This window comes from Zonotrichia leucophrys, unplaced genomic scaffold (genome assembly GCF_028769735.1).
Source record: "Zonotrichia leucophrys gambelii isolate GWCS_2022_RI unplaced genomic scaffold, RI_Zleu_2.0 Scaffold_824_21653, whole genome shotgun sequence".
Taxonomy (NCBI): Eukaryota; Metazoa; Chordata; class Aves; order Passeriformes; family Passerellidae; genus Zonotrichia; species Zonotrichia leucophrys.
The window spans coordinates 1-19,803 of NW_026993029.1; the positions used below are offsets into that span (position 1 = coordinate 1).

General features: G+C 47.1%; 1 protein-coding gene across 1 annotated transcript; it reads left to right on the top strand.

Moving 5' to 3' along the window:
• The first annotated feature begins 1,888 nt into the window (after positions 1–1,888).
• Positions 1,889–17,654, top strand: SCN1B (sodium voltage-gated channel beta subunit 1). The gene is made up of 5 exons (XM_064701557.1): positions 1,889–2,509; positions 6,237–6,403; positions 9,885–10,125; positions 14,436–14,571; positions 17,413–17,654. The coding sequence occupies exons 1-5, from the start codon at positions 2,416–2,418 to the stop codon at positions 17,477–17,479; spliced, it is 705 nt and encodes a 234-aa protein (XP_064557627.1). The 5' UTR covers positions 1,889–2,415; the 3' UTR covers positions 17,480–17,654.
• The last annotated feature ends 2,149 nt before the right edge of the window (positions 17,655–19,803 follow it).

Sequence of the window (19,803 nt, forward strand, 5' to 3'; positions counted from 1 at the left end):
AAAAATTAGCTCAGAATGCCTCAAAATCCAATGAAAACCCCCAAAATTCCTCAAAATCCACCAAAAAACCCTCCAAATTCCCCAATTTTTTTTTTCAAAATCCAATTAAAAAACCCACAAATTCTTCAAAATCGGCTAAAATTCCTCCAATTCTTTAAAATCTAAAAGAAATCCCCAAATTTCTTCAAAGTCATTTTTAGAAATCCCAAAATCTGCTTAAAATTCCTCAAAATCGAATTTTTAAAAACCCAACACATCCCCAAATTTCTCAAAAATCCACTCAAAAAAATCCCCGCAAAATCCACAGAAAACCCCAATAAATCCCCAAAATATCCCAAAATTCCCTCTAAAAGCTCAAAATAATTTAAAAAAAAACCCTCGAAATTTGCTAAAAAATCTCTAAAATTTCCCGAAATTCATAAAATAATTCCTGAAAATCCTCCAAAAATCCACCAAAAAAAAAAATCCCAAAATTGGCTGAAAATTCCCCAAAAAATTCCTCATGGGGACAGCGGGAGGGACCTGGGGACGCTTTGGGGACACTTTGGGGACACTTTGGGGACATTGGAGTGGCCTTGGGGACATGGGGACAACCCAGGGGTGGCTTTGGGGCCACTTTGGGGACTTGGGGACACCCTTGGGGACACCCTTGGGGACATTTTGGGGACACTGGGACATGGCTGGGGACGCTGGAATGGACATGGGGACACCAGGAGGGACACAGGGACAACCTGGGGATGGATTTGGGGACACCAGAAAGGACATTGGGACACCCTTGGGGACACTGGGAGGAACCTGGGGACACCATTGGGGACACTGGGATGGAGTTGGGGACATCACAGGGGACACTGGGACATGGCTGGGGACACCAGGAGGGACACAGGGACAACCTGAGGATGGATTTGGGGACATCGGGAGGGACATGGGGACAATACTGGGGACACCGGGAGGGACTTGGGGACACCAGGAGGGACTTGGGGACACTGGGAGGGACATGGGGACACCCTTGGGGACACTGGGAGGGACTTGGGGACATCCTTGGGGACACTGGGAGGGCCTCGGGGACACCCCTGGGGACACTGGGACAGAACTGGGGACATGGGGACAACCCAGGGGTGGCTTTGGGGCCACTTTGGGGACTTGGGGACACCCTTGGGGACACTTTGGGGACATTTTGGGGACACTTTGGGGACACTGGGACATGGTTGGGGACACCAGGAGGGACACAGGGACAGCCTGAGGATGGATTTGGGGACACCAGAAAGGACATGGGGACACCCCTGGGGACACTGGGAGGGACCTGGGGACACCCTTGGGGACACTGGGAGGGAATTGGGGACACCCATGGGGACATGGGGACAAGTTTGGGGACACTGGGAGGGACCTGGGGACACGGGGACATTCCTGGGGACACTGGGAGGGACAGAGGGACAACCTGGGATGGATTTGGGGACACCATTGGGGACATGGGGACATCCCTGGGGACACTGGGAGGGGCTTGGGGACATTTCTGGGCACTTGGGGACACTTTGGGGACACTGGGACATGTCTGGGGACACCCTTGGGGACACTGGGATGGAGTTGGGGACATGGGGACAACCCAGGAGTGGCTTTGGGGACGCTTTGAGGACTTGGGGGACAACCTGGGGGACACCCTTGGGGACACTTTGGGGGCTTGGGGACAATTTGGGGACACCGGGATGGACACAGGGACAGAGTTGGGGACATTGGGACAATGTGAGGGACACCGGGATGGCCTTGGGGACACTGGGACAACCTCGGGGACACCTCGGGGTGGCCTTGGGGACATCGCGACGCTTTTGGCGACATCTAGGGGGCGGCGCCTGAAGCCACGCCCACTTTCATGACGTCAATCCCTCGGTCCCGCCCCCCCCTTCGGGCGCCGCAGTGCGCCGGGACCGAGCGGAGCCGAAAAGAACCGGAAAGAGCCGAAGCGGAGCCGAGCGGCGGCGAAGCGAGAGGCGGAAAGAGCCGAAGGTCGGGGAACGGAAAAAGCCGGAGCCGAACCGGACCCGCCTGAGGGTCCGGCCATGCCTTGAAGCGGCTCCTCCGACCCGTCCCGGGCTCTTCCTCCTCATCCTCCTCCTCCTCATCCTCCTCCTGCGGCAGGGGGAGGAGCCCATGGGCCGGGCAGGGGGCTGAGGGGGAGCGGAGCCGCTGAACTGGGCCCAAACTGGGCCCAACTGGGCCCAACTAGGCCGGAGAAATCAGAACCGGGCCGGAAAGAGGCGAAGTTATCCGGAAAGAGCCGAAAAAGGAGCGGGATAAACGAAGTGAGGACGGAGCTGCACGGAAAGAACCGAACCGGGCCGGAAAGAACCGAACTAGGCCGGAAGTAAGCGAAGCGGGCCGGAAGTAAACGAAGGGAGAGCGGCGAGGGTCGGAAAGAGCCGAATGGAGAACGAAGAGGGTCGGAAAGAGCCGAAGGTGTCCGGAAATTGCCGAAGGGCCGCCATGTTGCTGCCGCTGCTCCTCGGGCTCCTTGAGGGTGAGTTCGGGACCCCCCCCCCGAATGTCACCGGGGACCCCAAAATGTCCCCAAAAATGTCACCAAATATCCCCAAAATGTCACCAAATGTCCCCAAAATGTCACCTGGGACCCCAAAGTGTCCCCAAATGTCACTTTGGACCCCAAAAATGTCACCTAGGACCCCAAAAATGTCGCAAAAACGCCCTCAAAATGTCACCTGGGACCCCCCAAATATCCCAAAGTGTCCCCAAAAATGTCCTAAAATGTCCCAAAATGTCCTCAAAATTTCACTAAATGACCCCAAAATTGTCCCCAAAGTCACCAAAAGTCACCTGGGACCCCAAAATATTCAAATGAGCCAAATTTGGGACAATTTTGGGGCAAATTTGGGATTTTTGGGCTGAATTTTGATGAATTTTTGGCCAATTTTGGGGTTTTTTGGGCTGAATTTTGATGAATTTTTGGCCAATTTTGGGGGGAATTTTTGGGATTTTTTTTGGGAATTCCAAAATCCTTGATCCCCCCAATCCCAAATTTTGGGACCATTTTGGGCTGGATTTTATTGGAGTCCGTTTTGGTGAATTTCGGGCAAAATTTCTGTGAATTTTGGGGCAAATTTTAAGGAAATTTTGGGGTTTTTTTGGGAATTTTGGGGTTCCTTGTTCCTCTCCCCATTTTTGGCATCATGGGGGTGAAATTTTGGGTTTTTGGGCTGAATTTTGGTGCTTTTGGGGCAAATTTTGATGATTTTTGTTTAAATTTTGGTCAAATTTCAATGGAATATTTTGGGGTTTTTTTTGGAATTTTTGGGGAATATTTTAGGAAAATTTGGGAATTCTTTCCTGACCTCCTTTTCTCCCACTCCCTTAAATTTTGGGAGTGGATTTTGGGTCATTTTTAACCATTTTTGGTCGAATTTTTTGGGATTTTTTTGGGATTTTGGTCGAATTTTTTGGGATTTTTTAATTAAATTTTTTGGGAATATTTGGGAATTCCTTCCTGACCCTCCCCCACCCCATTTTTGGGATTTTGGATCTGGATTTTGGGTCTATTTTGGGTCATTTTTAACCATTTTTGGGTGGATTTTTGGTGGAATTTTTTGGGATTTTTTTGGGATTTTGGTCGAATTTTTTGGGATTTTTTTTTAAATTTTTTGGGAATATTTGGGAATTCCTTCCTGACCCTCCCCCACCCCATTTTTGAGATTTTGGATCTGGATTTTGGGTCATTTTTAACCATTTTTGGGTGGATTTTTGGTCGAATTTTTTGGGATTTTTTTGGGATTTTGGTCGAATTTTTTGGGATTTTTTTTGGGAATTTTTTGGGAATATTTGGGAATTCCTTCCTGACCCTCCCCCACCCCATTTTTGGGATTTTGAATCTGGATTTTGGGTCCATTTTGGGTCAATTTTAAACCATTTTTGGGTGGATTTTTTGAATTTTTTCACCAATTTCGGTTTTAATTTCACCCAAATTTTTTTTGGGAATTTCGGGAAAATCCTGGAATTCTCTCCTGACCCCCCCCCATTTTCTCCCCCTCCCCATTTTTGGGATTTTGTGGGTCCATTTTTGGGATTTTGGGTCCATTTTGGGGTGGATTTTTCGGGTTTTTTTCACCAAATTTCGGTCAAATTTCAACCAAATTTCACCAAATTTTTTTGGGAATTTCATGAAAATCCTGGAATTCTCTCCTGACCCCCCCCCCATTTTCTCCCCCTTCCCATTTTTGGGATTTTGCGGGTCCATTTTTGGGATTGCGGGTCCATTTTGGGGTGGATTTTTTCGGTTTTTTTCACCAAATTTTGATCAAATTTCACCCAAATTTTTTGGGAATTTCGGGAAAATCCTGGAATTCTCTCCTGACCCACCCCCATTTTCTCCCCCTCCCCATTTTTGGGATTTTGTGGGTCCATTTTGCGGGTCCATTTTTGGGATTGCGGGTCCATTTTGGGGTGGATTTTTCGGGTTTTTTCACCAAATTTCGGTCAAATTTCAACCAAATTTCACCGAATTTTTTTGGGAATTTCGGGAAAATCCTGGAATTCTCTCCTGACCCCTCCCCATTTTCTCCCCCTCCCCATTTTTGGGATTTTGTGGGTCCATTTTTGGGATTGCGGGTCCATTTTGGGGTGGATTTTTCGGGTTTTTTTCACCAAATTTCGGTCGAATTTCACCCAAATTTTTTTTGGGAATTTCGGGAAAATTCTGGAATTCTCTCCTGACCCCCCCCATTTTCTCCCCCTCCCCATTTTTGGGATTTTGTGGGTCCATTTTTGGGATTGCGGGTCCATTTTGGGGTGGATTTTTCGGGTTTTTTTCACCAAATTTCGGTCAAATTTCAACCAAATTTCACCAAATTTTTTTGGGAATTTCATGAAAATCCTGGAATTCTCTCCTGACCCCCCCCCATTTTCTCCCCCTCCCCATTTTTGGGATTTTGCATCTGGATTTTGGGTCCATTTTGGGGTGGATTTTTCGGGTTTTTTCACCAAATTTCGGTCAAATTTCAACCAAATTTCACCGAATTTTTTTGGGAATTTCATGAAAATCCTGGAATTCTCTCCTGACCCCCCCATTTCACCCCCTCCCCATTTTTGGGATTTTGTGGGTCCATTTTTGGGATTTTGCGGGTCCATTTTGGGGTGGATTTTTCGGGTTTTTTTCACCAAATTTCATCGGAATTTCACCGAATTTTTTTGGGAATTTCGGGAAAATCCTGGAATTCTCTCCTGACCCCCCCCATTCATTTTCTCCCCCTCCCCATTTTTGGAATTTTTGCATCTGGATTTTGGGTCCATTTTGGGGTGGATTTTTCGGGTTTTTTCACCAAATTTCGGTCGAATTTCACCCAAATTTTTTTTGGGAATTTCGGGAAAATCCTGGAATTCTCTCCTTCTCCCCCTCCCCATTTTTGGGATTTTGTGGGTCCATTTTGCGGGTCCATTTTTGGGATTGCGGGTCCATTTTGGGGTGGATTTTTCGGGTTTTTTTCACCAAATTTCGGTCGAATTTCACCCAAATTTTTTTTGGGAATTTCATGAAAATCCTGGAATTCTCTCCGATCCCCCCATTTTCTCCCCTCCCCATTTTTGGGATTTTGTGGGTCTATTTTTGGGATTTTGGGTCCATTTTGGGGTGGATTTTTCAGGTTTTTTTTCACCAAATTTCGGTTGAATTTCACCCAAATTTTTTTGGGAATTTCGGGAAAATTCTGGAATTCTCTCCTGACCCCCCCCATTCATTTTCTCCCCCTCCCCATTTTTGGGATTTTGTGGGTCCATTTATGGGATTTGGGTCCATTTTGGGATTTTGCGGGTCCATTTTGGGGTGGATTTTTCGGGTTTTTTTTCACCAAATTTCATCGGAATTTCACCGAATTTTTTTTGGGAATTTCGGGAAAATCCTGGAATTCTCTCCTGACCCCCCCCATTTTCTCCCCCTCCCCATTTTTGGGATTGTGGGTCCATTTTGGGGTGGATTTTTCGGGTTTTTTTCACCAAATTTCAGTCAAATTTCATCGGAATTTCACCGAATTTTTTTGGGAATTTCGGGAAAATCCTGGAATTCTCTCCTGACCCCTCCCAATTTTCTCCCCCTCCCCATTTTTGGGATTTTGTGGGTCCATTTTTGGGATTGCGGGTCCATTTTGGGGTGGATTTTTCGGGTTTTTTTCACCAAATTTCATCGGAATTTCACCGAATTTTTTTTGGGAATTTCGGGAAAATTCTGGAATTCTCTCCCGCAGTTTCGGGGGCCCTGGGGGGCTGCGTGGAGGTGGCGTCGGGCACCGAGGCCGTGCTGGGGGCGCCCTTCCGGCTGCTCTGCATCGCCTGCAAGCGGCGCAGCGAGACCCCGGCCGAGGCCGAGAGCGAGTGGTTCTTCCGGCCCGAGGGGGCCCCCCAGTTCGAGAAGGTCACTGGGAGCAACTGGGAGCAACTGGGAATGGGTTGGGATAAACTGGGAGGGACTGGGATGGACTGGGATGGACTGGGAGTTACTGGGAGGACGTTGCAGTTCCCAAAACGGCCACCAGGGGGAGCTAAGAGTTCATTGAGAAGGACTGGGAGGTGATTGGGACAAACTGGGAGGGACTGGGAGGGACTGGGATGGACTGGGAGTTACTGGGAGGATGTCGCAGTTCTCAAAACGGCCACCAGGGGGAGCTGGGAGTTCATTGAGAGGGACTGGGAGGACTGGGAGCAACTGGGAATGGGTTGGGATGAACTGGGATTTGACTGGGAGGACGTTGCAGTTCTCAAAGCGGCCACCAGGGAGCTGTGGAGATGCTGGGAGTTCATGGACAGGACTGGGATGGACTGGGAGCAACTGGGAATGGGTTGGGATAAACTGGGAGGGACTGGGATGGACTGGGAGTTACTGGGAGGGGATTGGGACAAACTGGGAGGGACTGGGATGGACTGGGAGGACGTTGCAGTTCTCAAAGCGGCCACCAGGGGGAGCTGTGGAGATGCTGGGAGTTCATTGACAGGGACTGGGATGGACTGGGAGGGACTGGGAGTTACTGGGAGGGGATTGGGACAAACTGGGATGAACTGGGAGTTACTGGGAGGATGTCGCAGTTCTCAAAACGGCCACCAGGGGGAGCTAAGAGTTCATTGAGAAGGACTGGGAGGGGACTGGGATGAACTGGGAGGGGATTGGGACAAACTGGGAGGGACTGGGAGTTACTGGGAGGACTTGCAGTTCTCAAACATGGCCACCAGGGGAAGCTGGGAGTTATTGAGAGGACTGGAGGGATTGGACAAACTGGGAGGGACTGGGAGGGGATTGGGACAAATGGATATACTGGATAAATGGGAGTTACTGGGAGGACGTGCAGTTCCCAAAACGGCCACCAGGGGAGCTAAGAGTTCATTGAGAAGGACTGGGAGGCGATTGGAGGGACTGGGAAGGGATTGGGACAAACTGGGAGGGACTGGGAGGGGATTGGGATGAACTGGGATGGACTGGGAGTTACTGGGAGGACGCTGCAGTTCCCAAATCGGCCACCAGGGGGAGTTGGGAGTTCATTGAGAGGGACTGGGAGGGAACTGGGATGAACTGGGAGTTACTGGGAGGACCCTGGAGATCCCCTGGCCATACGGGAATCATTTGGGGCTGAACTGGGTTGAACTGGGAGCTGCTGGGAATGACCTGGACCACAATTGGACACAACTGCAATACCAAACTCAACACCAGAGGGCCCACTGAGCCAACACAATATTATATTCCCTTACCCATTAACCCTTACTGGTTTTTACTGGTTTAGATCCTGCACTACAGCCCCGGGGCCGTTTTTTGGGGTGATCTTGTGGAACGGCTCGCGGGGACCTGCAGGACCTGTGGGTGTGGGAGGGGATTGGGGTGAACTGGGAGGCACTTGGGATATACTGGGATGAACTGGGAGCTACTGGGGAGAGCCTGGAGAGCCCCTGGGCCATACTGGGAATCATGGGGCTGAACTGGGAATGACCTGGACCACAATTGGGCACAACTGCAATACCAAACTCAACCACCAGAGGGCGCCACTGAGTTAACTCAATTTCCAATCCCTTCCCGCCAACCTGTACTGGTTCTTACTGGTTCTAACTGGTTTTTACTGGTTTAGATCCTGCACTACAGCCCCGGGGCCGTTTTTTGGGGTGATCTCGTGGAACGGCTCGTGGGGACCTGCAGGACCTGTCGGTGTGGGAGGGGATTGGGATGAACTGGGAGGCACTTGGGATGTACTGGGATGAACTGGGAGTTACTGGGGAGAGCCTACAGAGCCCCTGGGCCATACTGGGAATCATGGGGCTGAACTGGGTTGAACTGGGAGCTACTGGGAATGACCTGGACCACAACTACAATACCAAACTCAACCACCAGAGGGCGCCACTGAGCCCACACAATTTATATTCCCTTACCATTAACCCTTACTGGTTTTTACTGGTTTTTACTGGTTTAGATCCTGCACTACAGCCCCGGGGCCGTTTTTTGGGGTGATCTCGTGGAACGGCTCGCGGGGCACGCGGGACCTGTTGGTGTGGGAGGGGATTGGGGTGAACTGGGAGACACTTGGGATATACTGGGATGAACTGGGAGCTACTGGGGAGAGCCTGGAGAGCCCCTGGGCCATACTGGGAATCATGGGGCTGAACTGGGTTGAACTGGGAGCTACTGGGAATGACCTGCACCACAATTGCAATACCAAACTCAACCACCAGAGGGCGCCACTGAGTTAACTCAATTTCCAATCCCGTCCCACCAACCTGTACTGGTTCTTACTGGTTTTTACTGGTTTTTACTGGTTTAGATCCTGCACTACAGCCCCGGGGCCGTTTTTTGGGGTGATCTCGTGGAACGGCTCACGGGGACCTGCAGGACCTGTCGGTGTGGGAGGGGATTGGGGTGAACTGGGAGGCACTGGAACCTACTGGGGAAACACTTGAGATATACTGGGATGAACTGGGAGCTACTGGGGAGAGCCTGGAGAGCCCCTGGGCCATACTGGGAATCATGGGGATGACCTGCACCACAATTGGGCACAACTGCAATACCAAACTCAACCACCAGAGGGCGCCACTGAGTTAACTCAATTTCCAATCCCGTCCCACCAACCTGTACTGGTTCTTACTGGTTCTAACTGGTTTTTACTGGTTTTTACTGGTTTAGATCCTGCACTACAGCCCCGGGGCCGTTTTTTGGGGTGATCTCGTGGAACGGCTCACAGGGCACGCGGGACCTGTCGGTGTGGGAGGGGATTGGGGTGAACTGGGAGACACTTGGGATATACTGGGATGAACTGGGAGCTACTGGGGAGAGCCTGGAGAGCCCCTGGGCCATACTGGGAATCATGGGGCTGAACTGGGAGCTACTGGGAATGACCTGCACCACAATTGGACACAACTGCAATACCAAACTCAACCACCAGAGGGCGCCACTGAGTTAACTCAATCTCCAATCCCGTCCCACCAACCTGTACTGGTTTTTACTGGTTCTAACTGGTTCTTACTGGTTTTTACTGGTTTAGATCCTGCACTACAGCCCCGAGGAGGGCGAGTGGGTGGCCCCGGGGCCGTTTTTTGGGGTGATCTCGTGGAACGGCTCGCGGGGCACGCGGGACCTGCAGGACCTGTCGGTGTGGGAGGGGATTGGGGTGAACTGGGAGGCACTGGGACCTACTGGGAAAACACTTGGGATATACTGGGATGAACTGGGAGCTACTGGGGAGAGCCTGGAGAGCCCCTGGGCCATACTGGGAATCATGGGGCTGAACTGGGAATGACCTGCACCACAATTGGACACAACTGCAATACCAAACTCAACCACCAGAGGGCGCCACTGAGCCAACACAATTTATATTGCCTTACCATTAACCCTTACTGGTTTTTACTGGTTTTTACTGGTTTAGATCCTGCACTACAGCCCCGAGGAGGGCGAGTGGGTGGCCCCGGGGCCGTTTTTCGGGGTGATCTCGTGGAACGGCTCGCGGGGCACGCGGGACCTGCAGGACCTGTCGGTGTGGCTGATGGAGGTGAAGCGCGCGCACGCCGGGCAGTACGTGTGCCGGCTGAAGCGCAACCTGACCTTCGAGGGCTACACCTACAGCCTGGCCAGGAACCAGACCCTGAAGCTGGCCGTGGTGGAGAAAGGTGCTGGGAGGGCACTGGGATATACTGGGATAAACTGGGAGTTGGTTGGAAGGGACTGGGAGGGACTGGGAAAGACTGGGAGGGACTGGGAGTTGGTTGGAAGGGATTGGGAGGGAGTGGAATGGAGTTGGAGGGGAGTAAAGGGGAACTGGGATGGACTGGGATAAACTGGGAGGGGATTGGGATGGACTGGGATGAACTGGGAGGGAGTGGGATGGGACTGGGAGGTACTGGGACAAACTGGGATGGACTGGGAATTAGTGGGAGGAGGCTGCAGTTCCCAAAGCTGCCACCAGGCGGAGACAGTGAGACACTGGGAGTTCACTGGGAGGTACTGGGATGGGACTGGGATGGATTGAGAGGGACTGGGACAAACTGGGATGGGACTGGGATGGACTGGGAGGGACTGGGACAAACTGGGAGGGACTGGGATGGGATTGGGATGGACTGGGAGCGACTGGGACAAACTGGGAGGGACTGGGTTACACCTACAGCCTGGCCAGGAACCAGACCCTGAAGCTGGCCGTGGTGGAGAAAGGTGCTGGGAGGGCACTGGGATATACTGGGATAAACTGGGAGTTGGTTGGAAGGGACTGGGAGGGAGTGGAATGGAGTTGGAGAGGAGTAAAGGGGAACTGGGATGGACTGGGATAAACTGGGAGGGGATTGGGATGGACTGGGATGGACTGGGATGAACTGGGAGGGAGTGGGATGGGACTGGGAGGTACTGGGACAAACTGGGACGAACTGGGATGAACTGGGAATTAGTGGGAGGACGCTGCAGTTCCCAAAGCCGCCACCAGGCGGAGACAGTGAGACACTGGGAGTTCATTGGGAGGGACTGGGATGGGACTGGGACAAACTGGGAGGGACTGGGTTACACCTACAGCCTGGCCAGGAACCAGACCCTGAAGCTGGCCGTGGTGGAGAAAGGTGCTGGGAGGGCACTGGGATATACTGGGATAAACTGGGAGGGGATTGGGATGGACTGGGATAAACTGGGAATTAGTGGGAGGATGCTGCAGTTCCCAAAGCTGCCACCAGGCGGAGACAGTGAGACACTGGGAGTTCATTGGGAGGGAACTGGGAGGGACTGGGATGGACTGGGAGGGACTGGGACAAACTGGGAGGGACTGGGATGGGATTGGGATGGACTGGGACAAACTGGGAGGGACTGGGTTACACCTCCAGCCTGGCCAGGAACCAGACCCTGAAGCTGGCCGTGGTGGAGAAAGGTGCTGGGAGGGCACTGGGATATACTGGGATAAACTGGGAGTTGGTTGGGAGGGACTGGGAGGGACTGGGAGTTGGTTGGAAGGGACTGGGAGGGAGTGGAATGGAGTTGGAGAGGAGTAAAGGGGAACTGGGATGGACTGGGATGGACTGGGATAAACTGGGATAAACTGGGAGGGGATTGGGATGGACTGGGATGGACTGGGATGAACTGGGAATTAGTGGGAGGAGGCTGCAGTTCCCAAAGCTGCCACCAGGCGGAGGCAGTGAGACACTGGGAGTTCATTGGGAGGGACTGGGATGGGATTGGGATGGACTGGGAGGGACTGGGAGGGACTGGGACAAACTGGGAGGGACTGGGTTACACCTCCAGCCTGGCCAGGAACCAGACCCTGAAGCTGGCCGTGGTGGAGAAAGGTGCTGGGAGGGCACTGGGATATACTGGGATAAACTGGGAGTTGGTTGGGAGGGACTAGGACAAACTGGGATGAACTGGGAGTTGGTTGGAAGGGATTGGGAGGGAGTGGAATGGAGTTGGAGGGGAGTAAAGGGGAACTGGGATGGACTGGGATGGACTGGGATAAACTGGGAGGGGATTGGGATGGACTGGGATAAACTGGGAGTTGGTGGGAAGGGACTGGGATGAACTGGGAATTAGTGGGAGGATGCTGCAATTCCCAAAGCTGCCACCAGGCGGAGACAGTGAGACACTGGGAGGGAACTGGGAGGGACTGGGATGGACTGGGAGGGACTGGGACAAACTGGGAGGGACTGGAATGGAGCTGGAGGGTAGTAAAGGGGAACTGGGATGAACTGGGAATTAGTGGGAGGAGGCTGCAGTTCCCAAAGCCGCCACCAGGCGGAGACAGTGAGACACTGGGAGTTCATTGGGAAGGACTGGGAGGGACTGGGACAAACTGGGAGGGACTGGGATGGACTGGGATGGGATTGGGATGGACTGGGAGGTACTGGGATAAACTGGGATGAACTGGGAATTAGTGGGAGGAGGCTGCAGTTCCCAAAGCCGCCACCAGGCGGAGGCAGTGAGACACTGGGAGTTCATTGGGAGGGACTGGGAGGGGACTGGGATAAACTGGGAGGGGATTGGGATGGACTGGGATGGACTGGGAGGGAGTGGAATGGAGTTGGAGGGGAGTAAAGGGGAACTGGGATGGACTGGGATAAACTCGGATGAACTGGGAGGGGAATTGGGATGGACTGGGAGGGACTGGGACAAAGTGGGACAAACTGGGAGGGACTGGGAGGGATTGGGTGACACCTACAGCCTGGCCAGGAACCAGACCCTGAAGCTGGCCGTGGTGGAGAAAGGTGCTGGGAGGGCACTGGGATATACTGGGATAAACTGGGAGTTGGTTGGAAGGGACTGGGAGGGACTGGGAGTTGGTTGGAAGAGACTGGGAGGGAGTGGAATGGAGTTGGAGAGGAGTAAAGGGGAACTGGGATGGACTGGGATGAACTGGGAGGGGATTGGGATGGACTGGGATGAACTGGGAGGGAGTGGGATGGGACTGGGAGGGAGTGGGATGGTACTGGGATAAACTGGGATGAACTGGGAATTAGTGGGAGGACGCTGCAGTTCCCAAAGCCGCCACCAGGCGGAGACAGTGAGACACTGGGAGTTCATTGGGAGGGACTGGGATGGGACTGGGAGGGACTGGGATGGATTGAGAGGGACTGGGATCGACTGGAAGGAACTGGGAGGTACTGGGATGGGATTGGGATGGACTGGGACAAACTGGGACAAACTGGGAGGGACTGGGTTACACCTCCAGCCTGGCCAGGAACCAGACCCTGAAGCTGGCCGTGGTGGAGAAAGGTGCTGGGAGGGCACTGGGATATACTGGGATATACTGGGAGTTGGTTGGGAGGGACTGGGAGGGACTGGGAGCATGGGGATCAAACTGGGAGCACTGGGAGGGTGCTGATATCAAACTGGGAGGAACTGGGAGCACTGGGAGGACATTGCAATCAAACTGGGAGCATTGGGATCACACTGGGATCAAACTGGGAGCACTGGGATCAAACTGGGAGGGACTGGGAGCACTGGGAGGCACTGGGAGCACTGGGAGGGACTGGGATCAAACTGGGAGGGGACTGGGATCAAACTGGGAGGGACTGGGAGCACTGGGAGGGGACTGATATCAAACTGGGAGGGACTGGGATCAAACTGGGATGGACTGGGATCAAACTGGGAGGGACTGGGAGGACACTGGGATCAAACTGGGAGCACTGGGAGGGAACCGGGATCAAACTGGGATCAAACTGGGAGCACTGGGATCGAACTGGGAGGGACTGGGACAGACAGGGATCAAACTGGGAGCACTGGGAGGGGACCGGGATCAAACTGGGATCAAACTGGGAGCACTGGGATCAAACTGGGAGGGCACTGGGATCAAACTGGGAGGGACTGGGAGCATGGGGATCAAACTGGGAGCACTGGGAGGGCACTGATATCAAACTGGGAGGAACTGGGAGCACTGGGAGGACATTGGGATCAAACTGGGAGGGACTGGGATCACACTGGGATCATACTGGGAGTTACTTGGAGGCACTGGGACAGACTGGGATCAAACTGGGAGGGGACTGGGACCAAACTGGGAGAACCGGGATCAAACTGGGAGGGACTGGGAAGGCACTGATATCAAACTGGGAGAAACTGGGAGGCACTGGGATCAAACTGGGAGGGCTGGGAGAGGGTTGGGATCAAACTGGGAGGACTGGGAGCACTGGGAGGGAACCGGGATCAAACTGGGATCAAACTGGGAGCACTGGGATCAAACTGGGATTCAACTGGGAGGGACTGGGAACACTGAAATCAACCCGGGATCAAACTGGGAGGAACTGGGAAAACCCCATGCCCATATAAGGCAAAAAATGGGCGTGGCTTAGGCAAAAAAAGGGCGTGGCTTAACCCCAGACGCACAAATTTGGCCCCAAAATCGCGAAATTTTTCCGGATTTTTTTGGGGTTTTTTTTGGGAATTTTTTCGGGAATTTTTTCAGGGATATTTTTGGGGACATTTCTGATGATTTTGGGATTTTTTTACCCCTCCAAAGCTCGGAGGGACCTGGCGTCCATCGTGTCCGAGATCCTGATGTACGTGCTCATCGTGGTGCTGACGCTCTGGCTCGCCGCCGAGATGCTTTACTGCTACCGCAAGGTGGCGGCCGCGTCCCCGCCCCCCGACAGCGCGTGAGTGGGCGGGGCCTGAAGGGGGTGGGGCCTAAAGGGGGGGGGGGGGCTTTGGGAGGGGAAAAAAATGCAAAAAACTGGGTGAAAAAAGGGCGAAAAATGAGGAAATTAGGAGGGAAAGGGAGGTTTCAAAATGGCGGATGGGGCGTGGCTTAAAGATTGGGGGCGTGGTTTAGAGTGGGTGTGGTTCAGAGAGGGCGTGGTTTAATTTTGGAGGGGTTGGAATGAAAAAAAAATTGGGCAATAATGAGAAAATGAGGAGGAAAATGGAGGTGTAAAATGGCGGAGGGGGCGTGGCTTAAGGAATGGGGGCGTGGTTTCGAGTGGGTGTGGCCTAAGCGGGCGTGGTTTAATTTTGGAGGGGTTGGAATGAAAAAAGAAATGGGCAAAAATGAGGCAAAAAAATGAGAAAATTAGGGTTTCAAAATGGCAGTGGGGGCGTGGCTTAAAGAGTGGGGGCGTGGCCTAGAGGGGGTGTGGCCCAACTGGGGGTGGTTTAATTTTGGAGGGGTTGGAATGAAAAAAAGAAATGGGCAAAAATGAGAAAATTAGGAGGGAAAGGGAGGTTTCAAAATGGCGGATGGGGCGTGGCTTAAAGAATGGGGGCGTGGTTTAGAGTGGGTGTGGTTTAATTTAGGAGGGGTTGGAATTTGGGGGAGAAATGAAAAAAAAATGGGCAAAAATGAGTTAAAAAAATGAGAAAATTTGGTTTCAAAATGGCGGAGGGGGCGTGGCTTAAGGAATGGGGGCGTGGTTTAGAGTGGGTGTGGCCTAAGCGGGCGTGGTTTAATTTTGGAGGGGTTGGAATGAAAAAAAAATTGGGCAAAAATGAGAAAATTAGGAGGAAAATGGGGGTTCAAAATGGCAGGAGGGGGCGTGGCTTAAAGAATGGGGGCGTGGTTTAGAGTGGGTGTGGCCTAAGTGGGCGTGGTTTTGGGGGGAACTTTGGGGATTTTTGGGTGGATTTTTTTTTTCTTTACTTTCAGGATTTTTTCTGAGTGGAATTTGTGGGATTTTTTTTTTTAATTTAGTTCTGGATTTTTTTTTTAATTTTGGGACATTTTGGGGTGGATTTTTTAAAAAATTTTTTACTTTATTATCTATTTTTTATTTTTTACTTTATTTTTTATTTTTTATATATATTTATATATAAATATATATATAAAAACATATATATATATAAAAAAAACCATATACATATATGTATATATATATATGATATTAAAAAAATATATATATATATATTTGGGTCCAGAACCCAAAATATATATATTTTTAAATATATTTATAATATTTATTTTTTATTTTTTATTTTATTTTTAATTTTTTATTTATATATATATTAATATATATATATTTGCATATATATATTAATATATGAATATATATTATATATATATATATATATATATATATGTATACTTATATTATGTAAAAAAAATATTCATATTAAATATATATTATATTGGGTCCAGAACCCAAAATATATAGATATTTATAGATATTTTTATATATATTCATAATACTTATTTTTTATTTTATTTTTTATTTTTTTATTTATATATATATATTAAAATATGTATCTATTTATATTATATTAAAAAATATATATATATATATATAAAATATATATTATATTGGCTCCAGAACCCAAAATATCTATATTTATAATATTTAATTTTATTTTTTAATTTTATTTTTATTTAAATTTCTATTATTCCCGCCCTCACGTCGGAGTACTTGGCCATCACCTCGGAGAGCAAAGAGAATATATATATATAAAATATATATTATATTGGCTCCAGTACCCAAAATATGTAGATATTTTTATATGTATTTATAATTTTTTTATTTTTTATTTTACTTTTAATTTTTATTTATATATATATATATTAAAAAATATATATATATATTTATACTATATTTAAAAAAAAAAATATATATATATAACATATATTATATTGGGTCCAGAACCCAAAATATATATAGTTTTATATATATTTATAATATCTAATTTTTTATTTTTTATTTATATATATATATATTAAAATATATATATTTATATATTTATATTATATTAAGAAAAATATATATATTAAACATATATTATATTGGGTCCAGAAGCCAAAATACATAAATATTTTTATATATATTTAAAATATTTATTTTTATTTTTTATTTACATATATGTATTAAAAAATATATATATTTATATTATATTAAAATATATATATATATATATATATTAAACATATATTATATTGGGTCCAGAAGCCAAAATACATAAATATTTTTATATATATTTAAAATATTTATTTTTATTTTTTATTTTATTTTTATTTTAATTTATATTATTCCCCCTCCTCAGGTCAGATAATATTTCTAATATTTATTTTTATAATATTTATTTTTATTATTATAATATTTAATTTTAATATTTATTTTTATTTATAATATTTTTTTATAATATTTATTTTTTATTTTTTAATTTTATTTTGATTTTAATTTCTATTATTCCCCCTCTCAGGTCGGAGTACTTGGCCATCACCTCGGAGAGCAAAAAAAAAATATATATATATAAAATATATATTATATTGGCTCCAGTACCCAAAATATGTAGATATTTTTATATGTATTTATAATTTTTTTATTTTTATTTTATATTTATATATATATATATTAATATATATATAGTTATATTAAAATATAAATATATATATACATAAAATATATATTATATAGGGTCCAGAACCCAAAATATAGATATTTTTATATATATTTATAATTTTTTTTTAATTTTTAATTTTATTTTTATTTTAATTTCTATTATTCCCCCCTCAGGTCGGAGTACTTGGCCATCACCTCGGAGAGCAAAGAGAATTGTGGTGGAGTCCAGGTGGCCGAGTGACCCTGAGTGACCTTTGACCCCTGAGTGACCCCTGAGTGACCCCCGAGTGACCCCGAGTGACCTTTGACCCCTCCCAGGCCCCCCCCTGCAATAACCCCCCCCGGGGGGGCCCCTCCCCCACCCCTGACCCTGCATGGCCCCGACCCCGCCCCCACCCCAAAATTGGCGGGAAAAAAAAAATCAAGAAAATTCCAAAAAATTTAGGGAAAAAAAATTTAAAAAATTCCAAAAAAATTTTTTTGGGGAAAAAAAAAAATCCCAAAAAATTTAAAAAAAATCTCGAAATTTTTGAAGGAAAAAAATCCCAAAAATTTGGGAGGGGAAAAAAATTTTTGGGGAAAAAATCTCAAAATTTTTAGGGAAAAAATCCCAAAAAATTTTAGGGAAAAAAAAGTCTCAAAATTTTTGAGGGAAAAACATCCCAAAAAATTTTAGGGGAAAAAAATCTCAAAAAATTTTAGGGAAAAAAAAAATCTCAAAATTTTTGAGGGAAAAAAATCCCAAAAAATTTTAGGGAAAAAAATCTCAAAAAATTTTAGGGAAAAAAAAATCTCAAAATTTTTGAGGGAAAAAATCCCAAAAATTTGGGAGGGAAAAAAAAAATCCCAAAAAATTTTGGGGGGAAAAAAATCCCAAAAAGTTTTAGGGAAAAAAATCTCAAAATTTTTGAGGGAAAAAATCCCAAAAATTTTGGGGAAAAAAAAATCTCAAATCTTTTGAGGGAAAAAATCCCAAAAAATTTTAGGGAAAAAATCCCAAAAATTTGGGGAGGGGAGGAAAAAAATTCCTAAAATGAAAGAAAAAAAAGTCCTAAAATTTGGGGGAAAAATCCTTAAATTTGGCAGGGAAAAGATGAAAAATTGGGGAAAAAAAAATCAAAATTTGGGGGAAAAAATTCAGAAAATGGAGAGAAAAAAGAAAAAAAATCTGGAAATTTGAGGAAAAAATCTGAAAATTTAATGGGAAAAAAATATCCCAGAATTCAGGAAGAAAACCCAAAAAATTGAGGAGAAAAATCTCAAAATTTGAGGGAAAAATCCCAAAATTGTGAGGAAAAAAATCCCAAAATGGAGATTTAAAAATCCCAAAATTTGGTGGGAAAAATCCCAAAATTAAGAGAAAAAATCCGCAAAATTTTGAGGGAAAAATCCCAAAAACTGGGGGGAAAAAATTAAAAAATTGGTAGAAAATATCTCTAAATTTGAGGAGAAAAATCCCAAAAAAATCTTTTAAAATTCAGGAAAAAAATTTAAAATTTGTTAAAAATAATTCTCAGATTTCGGTCAAATTTCTTCAAAATTTGGGAGAAAATTCCCCCAAAATTTCACCCCCAAAAATCCCAAAATTTTGAGTAAAATCTCCAAAATTCAGGACAAAAAAAATTCCCAGATTTTGGAATTAAAAAATTCCCAAATTTTTGGGAAAATTCCCAAATTTTTGGGAAAAATTCCCAAAATTTTGGGGTCAAATTCCCCCAATTTGGGGTCAATCCCCCCCCCAGTGTGAGAGGAGTGTGCATGTAAATGAGCTGTATGCAAATGAGGCGTATGCAAATGAGAGCTATTTAAAAGAGCAATATGTAAATGAGACAAGAGAACAAGACCTCAACAGCACTTTATGCAAATGAGGGGGTGTGGCAATACAAAATGAGGGTGATATGCAAATGAGGGGTGTGTAAATAGATGTAAATGAGGCGATATGCAAATGTTATTGTGGCCAGGTTGACATGCAAATGTTATGCAAATGAGGCGGAGATGAGAACTGTAACCGCGGGTTATTTATTATGTAAATGAGCTGTACATAAACGAGCATTATGCAAATGAGCACTGACACAGCCGCACAAATGCACATCTAAACTTAATGGCGATATGCAAATGAACCTGCAAATGAGGCGGGGCATGCAAATGAGCACCGAGCACCGTATGCAAATGAGCACCGCCGCGCCACCACATCGCTGTATGCAAATGAACGCCCGTATGCAAATGAGTGCCATAATTAACGGATTAATTGTGCCAAGCCCAGATATGTAAATGAACATGCAAATGAACATGCAAATGAGCTGGACTGCCGAGCCTCGAGTCCTTGATGTCGCCGATATGCAAATGAGGTTTATGCTAATGAGGGACGCACAAGTGGGAACGCAACGGGAGGCGGGTTATGCAAATGAGCTGTATGCAAATGAGCTGGGGTAGTTTGGGGGTTGATGGGAGGTTGATGACGTCATCGGGGTGGGGGGGGGAATTTGGGGCCAAATTGCCAAATATGGGCATCGATGACGTCACCGGGGGGGGGGGGTCAGGGGGGATTTTGGGGTGAAATTCCCA

Excerpts from the sequence above, each read along its gene's own strand:
- SCN1B (XM_064701557.1), top strand. The coding sequence starts at position 2,416 with ATGGAGAACGAAGAGGGTCGGAAAGAGCCGAAGGTGTCCGGAAATTGC. Across the intron at positions 6,404-9,884 it reads GGGCCCCCCAGTTCGAGAAG|ATCCTGCACTACAGCCCCGA; the intron begins GTCACTGGGAGC and ends TTACTGGTTTAG. Across the intron at positions 14,572-17,412 it reads TCCCCGCCCCCCGACAGCGC|GTCGGAGTACTTGGCCATCA; the intron begins GTGAGTGGGCGG and ends TTCCCCCCTCAG.